Source organism: Dermacentor andersoni, chromosome 1 (genome assembly GCF_023375885.2).
Source record: "Dermacentor andersoni chromosome 1, qqDerAnde1_hic_scaffold, whole genome shotgun sequence".
In the NCBI taxonomy this organism is placed as follows: Eukaryota; Metazoa; Arthropoda; class Arachnida; order Ixodida; family Ixodidae; genus Dermacentor; species Dermacentor andersoni.
This window is the reverse complement of record NC_092814.1, coordinates 244995461-245008195: the sequence shown is the minus strand read 5'-3', so window position 1 is coordinate 245008195 and position 12735 is coordinate 244995461. Positions and strand designations below refer to the sequence as shown.

General features: G+C 42.1%; 1 protein-coding gene across 1 annotated transcript in view; it reads left to right on the top strand.

Annotated features, from left to right (window-relative positions):
* Positions 1-12735, top strand: part of LOC126548022 (uncharacterized) — a 177250-nt gene that overhangs the window by 159103 nt on the left and 5412 nt on the right. The window contains exons 21-25 of the mRNA XM_055063307.2: positions 473-543; positions 2994-3034; positions 4664-4760; positions 8198-8297; positions 12248-12365. Coding sequence (XP_054919282.1) covers positions 473-543; positions 2994-3034; positions 4664-4760; positions 8198-8297; positions 12248-12365 — 427 coding nt within the window. The remainder of the gene's footprint in view (positions 1-472; positions 544-2993; positions 3035-4663; positions 4761-8197; positions 8298-12247; positions 12366-12735) is intronic.

The following is a 12735-nucleotide window of genomic DNA, read 5'->3' as shown; positions in this document are numbered from 1 at the left end:
GATGTCCTTTAATAGTGAGGCCATCCTATGATGAGTTAGAAAAGTGTTTGATGGTTCTTTAAGCTTTAAGTGCAAATTTTCTATGGACCTATAGCAGGGAAGAGACATTGACGAAAGATATCAGGACTGCATATGCTTATTGCACTTTCAGTTGTTCCACCTCATTAAAGCTTCAAATGAAATTATATTGTACAATTCAAGAAAAGCAAAATTGTCTTAATATTTCATGTAATTGGTCGTTTGACTTAGTACAAAACATTGATGCCTTTACTTATGCGGGTTGTCCTCCATATATACTAATGCCTCCTCCCAGAAACAAGGTGTATTAGATTTTGCATATTTATTCTTAAATTTGTTGTTGTAGGCATGGAACAGCATCTATATGCACATGCTCTTCCCGTTATACTTTTGCATCATTCAGTCATGCATCCTGAACCACATTATTAATGTTTGTCATTGTTACAACTTGCAGGGGAGGGTGCCTGTAAAATGGATGGCCTTGGAATCACTGGAGGATCAGATATACAGCAGCAAGAGCGATGTGTAAGCAGCTTAACCTCTTTGTGCAATAGCAGTCGTGTGTGTGTGTATGTGTGTGTGCACTGTAAGATTCGTCGGACGATCTTGCCGCTGCCACCATTTGTTAGAGTTGTCGGACGATCTACGAGCTGTAGGCCGATCTCACCGCTGCCATTCAGATGTAAGATTTGGCAGTCGTAGCTGTAGGAAGGAGCTTGACTTCGTCGGGACTTAGGAGAGCAGGATTTATTTACATGTTATTTACAGTTGAACATGAGATACATCGACAGTCTAGCGCGACTCCCAAATGGCGCCTTTAAGACGAGCATACAGCAAAAAGCTTATGAGCACACAGCTCACGAGTACATTTCGAGCACGACAACGAGCACACAGCTCACGAGTACATTTCTAGCACGACAACAAGCACACTCTAGCAGCCGACAATCGCTGCTTATAAGTACTACGCTCGACGTCATAGTTCGACGTCATTGTAGATGACCCGCCCTTTTGGAGGAGGATGAGGGCTCTCGACTTGGAGGAGGATGAGAGCTATCGACTTGAAGGAGGATGAGGTCTATCGACTTGGAGGAGGATGAGGGCTTACATACACGTGCCGCACACACGCACAGGTGTAATGGTCCGGAGCCGACGTCAGACGGGCTTCGTAGAACTCTGAGCCGGGTAGCACATTGTCTTGCGTCTTGGTCGGCGCGTGGGAAGGAGCCTTCGTATGCTTTCCCGCGGCAACTCCCCCACCCGTAGCAGATCAGGTCCGCGTTGTTGTATTGCGCACAAAGCCTGCTTCGTCGAACGCATCCTAGCTGAAGCGATGGAGAGTGGAGGATGCGCGCATTGTTCCCGACACAAAGTCGACTTAGTCACGCCGTGGCTAGAGGTTGGCGGCGGCGTTCCAAGATGAGGTTGCCACCGCTGGCGTAAATGGCTGGCAAACTTGCACTGCAGCTGGCCGTTCTTAACAGCATGCACACAGGTTCTTGAAAATCATTGAAATTGAAATTCAAGGCCGCTGAAAGTCCTGGAATTCTTTTTTTTTTCTTGAAAACCCTTCCATTTCTTGAGTAATACACTCTAAGGCCAATTTTGTGACCAGCTTTTTATGGAGGATCAGAATGGACCCAGCAAACTTCCCATTTTAGAAACAATGGTACACTAAAAAAAAGAAGAAAAAAGCAAGATGTTGCAACCGTCTGCGTGCCACACACCTTCGGCACATTTGCCTTTGATCCAGACACCCCGCTCAGCATGACTTTGTCACATTCACACCCTCTCGTGCTCTCTCCTGTCTCCCTTCTACTCCTTCTCGGTCGGTGCTGTCAGACTCAGTGTTTTGGAAGAGTGAAAGAGAGACTGGAAACAGCTGCATGATGCGGCGAAAACCTGTTGCATCAGGTGCACTGCCCAAAAGTGGGGATGGTGGCTCGCTTTTTCTTTTTGACATGGCCCTTTCGCTTATTTTTTAAGCTAATCTGCGGCGGATGCGAAGTTCCATAGTCGTCCCACTGCAGGCAATTGATGCTGTCAGCTGCGGTGGCAGAGTGGAGGTGAAAGCTTCGCAAGTTCCATACCGTTGATGTAAAGATATCATCGACACGGCATGAAAGCATATCTTTGTTTGCGGACTCCCAAATTGAAAAAAAAAGAAATAATTTTTCGTCATGAAATTTGTTTGTTTTTCCAGTTGCACGATAATGCGAAAAGATTTATGGCCCTTCCCGTGCAAGAAAAATATGTCAGTGACGGTACTTATTTGCATAAAAGGTCCAATTTCAGTATGACAAATTCAAGTGCCAATTTTACCAACTTCGTTGTGTCTAAGTTTCGCTATAGTATTTTGGAAACATTGTTATAGTAAAAGAATGCTACGCGACATTTTCTGCTATTCCATGTGTGTTTAACGCTACCAGCAATAAAGCTTTGCACCTGTGGGCAGCAGTTATGAGGTGAGAACTTAGCTCTTATGAGTAAAAAAATTATAGCACATCGCTTTTTCAAGCAGAAATGGCTCGAAATGGCCTAAGAGCTGCACTCTAAAATAATTACAAACCATGACAATCGAAACAAGTGTGAACGAGACCAAACCAAGCAAACCAAAGAAGTGCAAGCGAGAGCTATAAGCAGGCAAATAAAGATATCAGCGGTACACAGCTATAGGCAAGTCCCTTTTCAAGCCAATGTAAGCTCAAATGTTGCTCTACAAAAATTAGATATGTATAAATTAAGGACATAACCAAAGTGCAGTTTACTCAGCTATGGCAGCTGTGGATCACATGAGCAGTGTGCGTTACATGAACTGAATAGTGTCCAGATAGCATGATTATTTTTGACGGGAAAGTGTGAAAGTTTTATTTAGCTAATGTTTTGTTTCTTATGGCAAAAAATGCTGACCAAGAAATTATTATCTTGTGTTGAATAAGAGCTTAAAATGCATACCTTTCTTTTTTCTCTTATTGCAGGTGGTCCTTTGGTGTTGTGCTCTGGGAAATCGTCACACTAGGTAAAAAAAACTTTATTTCAAGTGTGAAAGTTCTGAGGTTCTTCTAAAGTTAAGAATTTATTAATGCGCTTCATATTGCATTTAGTTGGCATTATAAAAGCCTAATAAAAATTTCTGTTCCAAGGGGCAATATTAAGGTGACTAAACCATCTTAGGTGAAACGTTCCTTTCAGCTGCCAATTCTACACTACTGTCTACAAAATTGTATCCTGAAGCTTTTGAAAGGGAGCAGTAACAACAATGCTATGGGGATTTCAAAGAATTGAATCTTGCTGCCGTTTGTGACATCATCAGCTGGCAACTCAAGGCTGCATGCTGCTACGAGAAATAAAGCATGGATTTTGTTGAACTCATGTATACATGATTGTCGTGCACCAATATATTTCATGTGGCTAACCACAACAAAGTGCTTGAAACACTGCGCTTGTTCACTTAGGGTGTTCATGCCTCTTCTAGGGCCCATGAGCATGTGGCTAACAATGGTATAACAATGTCGTTATCAGTAAGGTGGCATTATTTGCCAAATTGAAGCTGGTTGAACAGGGAAGAAAATTGCAAAGTTTGCATACCATGTCTCCTTGGCTTGTCATTTGATTCTCGGAAGGAAGTATGTCAGTTGGGCAGCCTGCTCCACTTTTCTTTTGATAGCCATGTGCAGAATCCTAGGCCGCTATTTTGTCGTGATGCCTTTTTCTATACTAATACCTTTTGGCGCTTTCCCTACTCTGACCACATAGTGTCACCGCCTTCTGTGAACATGGAAGAGCCATATGTACGCTTCTGTGTAGGGCATATACTACATATAGTCGATGCAGTCTAGTTCTAGTTTTGCTACATTTACGATAATTATAGTACAGAGAGGTAAAGAACTTTTTTTTTCACATTTGTTCACTGCCTTAGACAAAAAAAAAACTTATCCCTCCCCCATCTCAAAAGTAAACAACTTGTGCAACCTTAAGGAACAACAAGCCAAACTCAAACAAAGCAGAGTTCTCTGATACAAAGAAATGGTACCACTTGTTGCACTCCTTATTTTAACCTCGGAACGTTCTCATGCCAAAAGTGCAATTCCAGTTCCTGTAGAGAATTTTTATGCCTCATGTGCACTTGTCTCACCACCTCCACACACCTTTGCACAACATCCTGACAATGTCGTCAAGTCAATATCGTCACAATGTTGATTACCATTTCTTCTTGCTGATGGGACATGAGGGGCTGGACACTTTTGGTGTGGAGTGTGGCATTACCAACTGTTTGAAAATTAGCTTCTTTGTTGCTATTTTGATGACACGTTGAATGATCATTTCTTCTTGTGGACATCTATATTAAGTTAGGACACGGCCAGACAGCTTTGGCGTGGAGTATAGCATTAACAGCTGTTTGTGGTGAGACACCAGGAGTTTAAGCTTCTGTGCCTCTTTAGTGACTCTTTTTGCACAAAGTAGCTGAGCTGGAAGCAGCAGTGGACGATAAACACAGCCAATCAGCCCTGTTGTTAAAGGTTCTGTACTGTCACTTACACTTTATGTGCTACTGACCGATTAAAATTAGTAGGCATATGCATGACTTTGGAGTGTCTGCATTGGGAGAAACTCTCCACTTTTTACACTGCCTACAATGTCGCCACAGGTGCCTCACCATACCCTGGTGTGGGTCCCGAACATTTGTTCCGCCTTCTCAAGACCGGTTACAGAATGCATCAACCCGAAGGCTGTTCTGATGAAATGTAAGGCACATTCCCATTTATTATTGTCCCGTTTTACACATCGTCTTATGCATTACCGGGCGGAGCGCCAGTATTTTTCTGTTGAGTGTTCAGGAGGGCACTCCATCACTTGGCACTCCATGGTGCTAGGAGGGGGGCAGTGATGGGGGGTGGGCAGCAAGAAATATTCAAAAGTCACCCCCCCACCCCCCGGTTCATTGCCCTCTTTAGAGCCACCCCAACGGAGTATAACACAAACATGCAATCTTGCTCTGGGTCGCATTTAAAGGGACATACATATTTCCTTATAATCTTCATTTTCTTTTCATACTTCTTCCTCATAGGTACAGCTTACAACTAATTGTAACTCGTTTACTAATAGTCATTCCAATTCACCATATGTGCATTATTTGCTTAGATATACAGTCGCCTAGCACTCTGCTGTTCATGGGCACAGCATGTAGAGAAGTTGTATATGGCATTGATTGATTCATCTCGTTCTTTCCTTCGTCAGACTGTTGTTCTTGTTGCTGTTACTACTGTTTCTGAAGAAAAAAAAACAAAAAACAAGCACATGCAGCAACCAGCAGCAGCTCTACTGTAGACAGCTGAATCTCTCCAATGTAATCATCTCTTTTTCTTGCTTTCTTTGGTTGTGCCATTTTGTTTTATACAGTCGACTTCCATTAATTTGACTCTGATTAGTTCGATTTTTCAGTAATTTGATCATGACCGGAGGTCCCGGATGGCACCCATGCATTTCTATGGGCCCAAACTTTCGTTATTTTGATCCTACAATTGGCCTTTGCTAGAGTGCATGCGCCTAACTCCTATGATCACCTCAACAGCGACGCCTTTCGTGGCAGCATCTGTTCCAGCAGAGCTTAGAGTCCGTGAATGCATTTACCATAAGCCTTCTCACGTCAAAAATGCCTAATTTCGGCCTGCCCTAGGAGTATATTCAAGCAATAACCGTAGCTCACAATGTCTGATTGTGGTATTTACCAGATTCCAACATGGCTTTTTTTTAATGTACATTATGCTGAAAATTGCCTGTGTGGTGCTATTGGATACGACTGAAACCACCTTCACTGCATTTGTATGCTTTAATGCATGACACGGATTTATCGCCGCCAAGCTGACTTTAAAAGCCCGTGCAGCCAATTTGCTTTAAGAAACTGGCCGCCATTGTGCAACAGCCCAATGGGACTTGGCCGATGGCCAATGATTGGTAACAAGTAGGGAAGAAGTCGATGGCCAAGGACAAGCAAGGGCCATGGTCCGCTCATGCCTGGCCATTCACCACGTCAACAAAGTCGGGCCTCTTGCTTGGCCTAGCGTCCTAGGGTGACATAATGCCATGGTTATATTAGACACTTGCCCATAATTTCTGTTAAAAAATTGGATGCGCATTGGAGTTCAACTTTGTTTAGGAGCTTTAATGTAATTTCTACATTAGTTTTCTACTTTGGACACCTAAAATAGGTGCACATTTGATTAGGTGGCATGTTGGAATCGGGCGAAGAATGCCAAATGAATGGGTGGCGTCTTGGCATTTTTTCTACATTTTGTTTAGATGGAACCACCCGATAATTCAATCAGTTTCGTCAGTCCCATCATGGTTGAACTAATGGAATTCAACTGTATCAGTTTTGTTTATGCTGTTATAATTTCTTAGTACACAGATGTCTTAGCACACCAATTGTGTATGCATGTACACATGCATGCACTCATATGCACATATTCGGTTTATTAAGATTGGGTCTTTAGAAGATTACCTGTGTCACATGTTCCTATTGGTGGGCAGCGCAACCCGGACGAAGGACGAGAGAAAGTACACAATACGATATGTATTGTGTACTTCCTCTCGTCCTTCGTCCGGGTTGCGCTGCCCACCTATAGGAACATGTTCAATCACCAACTCGCCCAGCTTGCCGTGTTAATTCTTTGTCATATATCGCTTTTGTGCTTTTTCTAGTGAATTTCTGTACGAGGTGGAAATTACCTTCATGACAAATCTAATGTTCAAGTAGTTAATTAAACATATTTGTTTATTGTCAGTTTAATTATTCATTTTAGAGCACAAGGTAAAATCTCCAAATTGAATCCGAGCAATGGTGAGGTCATGTGTGTGTTGGAACTAGTTAGGTGTTCTGTTATATACGCGCGACGCCACATGAGAGAGGCGACGCAAATAGCGTCTGCGTCTGCACGTGATGCGCGGAGCTTATATAAGAGGCGTTCGCTGAATAAAAGGGGCTCTCCTCGATCACCCGAAAGACAGCGTCCTGACTGCATTTTGGGACACGGGCTCTCATCGCGACAATGTGTGCTTAACAGAAATCTTAAGATTAGCAGTACCACTTTTGAGATTTCTGGCTTCAAAAATGTTGAAATATGCGTTGGTATTCCATTAAAATTATCTCACACTGCTAGAAGGAGGCTTTTAGGAAACTAGTATTAACTTGAACGTCCGTGTGCACATCTTAGGTGCATTTTAATTAAGGAGGGATATCTTGAAAGTGGTATCAGTTGAAAGATTTCTGCTAAGCAGACATGGTTTCACCACTGCTCTGCTTCAATTTTGCAATGTAAACATACATTCCAAAAGGAATAATAGCCGATAGTCTGTAGTCAAGGAGTCGATAGTTTTATTTAAATCAGGTGCCCAATTTGGTGCCAGCTCACTCAACATAATTTGCAGAAAGTGGTGTATATTGTCATATAGTAGTGACGGCAAAGAACACAGTCGCGATACAGTGAATGACGAAACTAGCTTTTATTGTGCCCACAAAAACAGGCTACACTTAAAGCACAACGATAGCGGTGAACACAGTCAGTGATCGTCGAAATCTCATCTGCCGGTCAAGCACGTCGGCTCTTATACATGATTCATCGAATGTTCCAGAGTAATCGCTGGTGCCTGCGTGTCTTCCAGAAAATTCTACACAATTCGTGTCGCATATGCAATGACACTACACAAGCTTCGGTGACAACAGAAAATGGGTAGAAACGTCAATAACATTCGAGAAACTTCGAATACATGCGGGCACGTACAGTGCTGAGCGATAACATTTGTTAGGCGGTGAAAAGGGGTCACCCGCAAAAGGTAAACAAGTACACATGTGAATATTGCAATCAGTTGCCCAAGCTGGTGCTCAGATGCATTAGTGTTATAAAATACAAAAACTGACTACAAAAGGATTCACAAGGTTATAATAATATTATCACATAATTACTACTAAATCGACACATTAGGGCCCAGTGAGGCGCAACAGCTATCACTGTGAATGCGGATTCACTCAGGAGTTCGAAAATTAAAACCCGCGATATTGAAACAGAATGGCAACAGATGAAAGCTGCCTCAGAGCGGTTGCAATGAAGGCGAGAAAGACGTGCTTGTGCCGATTGCTGTCATAATGCACACCTATTTTACTGTGCCTTTTTTTGCTATGCAGATATCGTATGATGCTCAGCTGTTGGCAGCCCAGACCACAGGATCGGCCTTGTTTCAAGGAACTTAGGCAAAGATTAGAAGATATACTGCAGGACTCTGCTGTAAGTTGCAAATGCTAGACTATTTTATTTTTGTTTAGTATTCATTATGTTTTGTATTCATTATGCACCTTCTCTTGTTAAAGGTTATGAAAGCAGCTATGCAGGTGTTACTGGTGTTTATTACAATAACAACTATATGGACACTCCAGGCAAATTTTCGCTGTTGGCATTGCCGTGATGTTCCGTATAAAGTCCAAGTGCGATAACATAGTGGCCGCGTGCCATTTGCTGTAGGTTCAAGTTAAAGCATGCAAGGGTAGGTTGAGAAGTATGGTGGCTTGATGCAGCGGCGTCTTCTCGCACTCGCAAAGGAGAAAGGTGGGGAGGGTGCGCGCCATCTTCTTACACGCACGAGGGGGAGGGGAAGGGGCCAGGTCAGTGCACGTATCCTCTTCTACTCCATCTGCAGCGGCCGAGCGCGGCCGCACGCATCCTATCTTGGAAGCAATCTGCACTAGGTTCAAAGGCTAGCTGGCCAGATAAAGCTGGTGGCTTGGCATGCGCTGTGTTCTTGTGCGCCTAGCTCGCGTTGAAGCGAGAGGCAGCACGAAGCGGAATTCACTCGCTACTGCTGCCACTCTTCATCGCACCAACGTTCTGACGGTGGATGTCCGTGGTCATCGAGTGAGATGTGTTCGTGTTTTCCTGTGCATGAGTGATATCGTGCTTGTTAATTTAGTTAGTAAGTGAATGTTTGCAGCAGTTTATACAACTGCTACTCTAGTCGACATTAAGAGAGATAAATGGAGCTTGGTAGGCCATGTAATGCGTTGGGTAGATGATCAGTGGGCCACAATAGTTACAGAACAGGCACCAAGGGAAGGGAAACGCAGTCGAAGACAGCAGAAAATTAGGTGGGTAATGAAATTAGGAACTTTGCAGGCACAGTTGGAATCAGCTAGGGTAGTGCAAGACAGGGGTAATTGGAGGTTGCTGGGAGTAGCCTTCATCCTGCAAGGGACATAATGATATGCTAATGATGATGATGCAGCGGATAAAATGACTAACCTTACTTCGTATCCCTGTTTAATAATTTGCTATCGCAATTAATGCTTTGCCTGTCGGATGAAACTGTAATTTCTTTAATAATGCTAGGAACTTATGGCGTTATTGTAGTGATAGGGTTGTCATTTTCAGTAATGTCGAGTTTTGTGACGGTGAAGAACACAGTAGTGAAAACTGTGCATCGTGAAAGTAACTCGTTAGTGTGCGAACCTGTGCTAGAAAGAAAACAAGCAACAGTCAAGCACGACAATAGTGGCAAGCACAGTCGGCGATTGTCGAAAATCTGATCTGCAGGTCAAGCGCGTCCCCTTTTATACATGACTCATCGAAGGTTCTAGGTGCCCATGTGCCTGCCAGAAAGTACCACACAGTTCGCATCAAGCATACAATCAGATTATGCAAGGTTCAGTGACAACAGACACAACAGATAGAATTAACGATAACCTTCCAGTAAGTTCCAAATTATGCAGGCACATCTTGTGCTGAGCCATAACCTTTAAGTTAGTGGGTGAAATGCAGTCCCCAAGAAAAGGATAAGTACATGTGTCAATAAGAACACCATGATTAATATAGAAATTGTTCTTCATTGATTTATTTTGGCGGTTAATGGTTCCAAAGCAATGCATAGGCTGTGAGAGATGTCATAGTTGAGGGCTTAGCTCTGAATTAATTTTCTCCATGTGGTGAATGATTTGCCATGATTGCGCATAAGTGTTTTGTACTTCTCCTCCATCAGAATGTGGCCGCTGCAGTTAAAAATGAAACCTCAACCAAGTGTTCAGCAGCAGAACGTCATAGCCAGTGAGCGACAATGGTGGTTAATGAATTTATTGTAGCCTTCCCACATTGCAGTACATCAGCATAGTAGCGACATAGTGAATATTTAAGGCCAGCATATGTGCACCGAGTTTGCATTATTTAGATACAATACTTGATCAGTGTGGTTCCTATAACAGCATTGTGTAGAACTGAAAAGTGTTAGCATGCAGTTTTGGCATTCTATCTTTACTGTATACTGATCATCACTGGCTTCATTGCCATCATCAGCCTACTTTATTACTGCAGGATGAAGGCCTCTTCCAGCGATCTCTAATTGCCCCTTACTGCATTGCCTGATGCTATTTTCATAATCTCATCACACCACCTCTGCCATCTTCGATTTCATTTTTCTCTCTTTTGCTCTTGTTTGTTGCTCTGATAGACCGCTGCCTATCTATTCTACACATTACATGACCTGCCCAACTCCACTTCATTTCAGTCTCAGCTAGAATATCAGCTACACCCATTTGCTCTCTAATCTATACTGTCATTACACCTGCGATTTTCACTCCACTGCTTGTTGCGTGGCCTTTAGTTTATTTTCAAGCTTCTTTGTTGTCCCTTAAGTTTCGTCCCCATTGGTTCGTACATATGGCTATAGAATATGCTGATTGCATACATTGCCATTCATGATGTAACAGTGCCGGCCATATAACATTACAAGCCGTTCTTCTTTGTCTGGAAAGTTCTTTCTCATTATCTGAATTCCCTGTGACTATTTGCCTAGATACATAAATGCATATTCCTGCACAGTTTCAGGAAACTGACTACGAATACCGAACTCTGGTTCCTTTTCCAAGATGTTGAATTTTACCTTAGATATTTGACATATAAAGCCTCAAATCTATCATTAAACATTGGCTGCATTGGCTGCCGTAGCTTAAGCAAAGTTGCAATGCCGAAAAGCATGCCGAAAATGCCTGTAAAGCAACCATTTCACCAGTACTAAGTCTGGTATTCAGACAAGGTCTGTTATAAAGTATTATAGAGCCATGCTCACCTTCCATGTGCTGGCATTCTTGATGTTATTGCTACTAGTGACCAGCAAAAATGTTTAATGTTGATAACCAAACCTGCGAAGACTGAAGTGAAAATCACTTGCATTAGGTAAAACCTACATAAAAAGGCTTTTCCAGTCAACGGCCCATTACGCCCTCCTTTCCCCTTTTCTTAAAAGAATAATGTAGTAAGTGCTACACAGGAAAACTATGTTTAGAAAAGCACATAACTCAAGCAGTACAGAGCAGAGCAGAGAATAATAAACATCGTATTGTAAAAGGTCATGTAATTGCAGGTTTACCTCATCTTTGAAAGAAGTGTGAAAAAAAATTAACTTTGAACTTTGAGTGGAGAACAGTGTCATCTTCTCGTAATGGAAAAAACAAACTTTACTTAGCACGCAGTGTTTTTACATTGGTGCATTTCATATTGCTTAGAAAACTGTGCCACGTGGCTTAGTTCTGACAAATACAAGATTATGCTCAATAGAGATTATGTGTGATGGTCCAAAAAAGTCTTCATATTTATTCTGGTATGTAAAATAATAAAATCATTCCTTTACAAGGGCTTGTACTCTGTTTATCCCCTTCAGTCATAAACTGTGGTAGACTGTAAGCAAAAGTGTTGACATTACATCATTTTATGCAACTGTGGTTCATACTCCACCGAGAAAAAATTTAATGGTACAATAGCTTAATGTTCAATTTTATTGCATCCTTGTAATTACAGAGCAAGTAAATCTAAAATTAGCATAATTGCAGTCATCTGTATATTTTCTTGAAAAGAGCTGAGTTACTGGCTCAAAGTGCAAGCTGAAGATTTTCAGTGGCTGGTGACAACATGAGAAAGGAAAAGCTATCCATTCACCATGTCAAACTTCCCATGAAATGTAGCAGTGCCTTCAGTAAAGTTGTCAGGTTTAACAGTATTCTGAGCATTGCAGGAAAATGAAGCCAGATTAGGCAAGCAGAGGGTTCAATTTAGTTATAGCTCAATGTAGGGCCTTCATAGTCACAACTGCACGTAATTTGAACTAATAACGAGTGATGTACACAAATGTGCACACCATGACCAAAGCTGTTATTATAACGAGCATTGTAATAAAAACATGTTTCTTCTGTTTTCAGTCCTACCTGGTACTCGGTGGCGTGCAGAATCGTTCTTATTATAATCTCAATGGCGGAGTGCCTTCGATGAAGCCCCTTCTTGAGGACCATTCAGATGACGGTGAAGGCAGCGAAGCTCGTATGTATAGGACATATATTTTCAGACTTTTCAACAACAAGAATATTTTCATGAAAGGAAAACATTCCTCCACTTAGCTTGTTTCTGCAAAATTTATTTTGTCTAAGAATGCTCTTTCATTTATTTAATGCCATCAATAACACAAAATATTATTTCTGGAGTGGTTATATGTTCAGAAAAGGCAACTGCACAGTGAAGTGAGGCTACTATTGTTTTTTGGGGTCATAGCCCAATTCAAGTCTTGAAAACAAAAACTGTCATTGCAGTGGAAAACGTTTTCATCAGTACAGACACACGTTTAAGTACTTTATGTGTAATGACACAACCCGCCATGGTTGCTTAGTGGCTATGGTGTTGGGCTGCTAAGCAC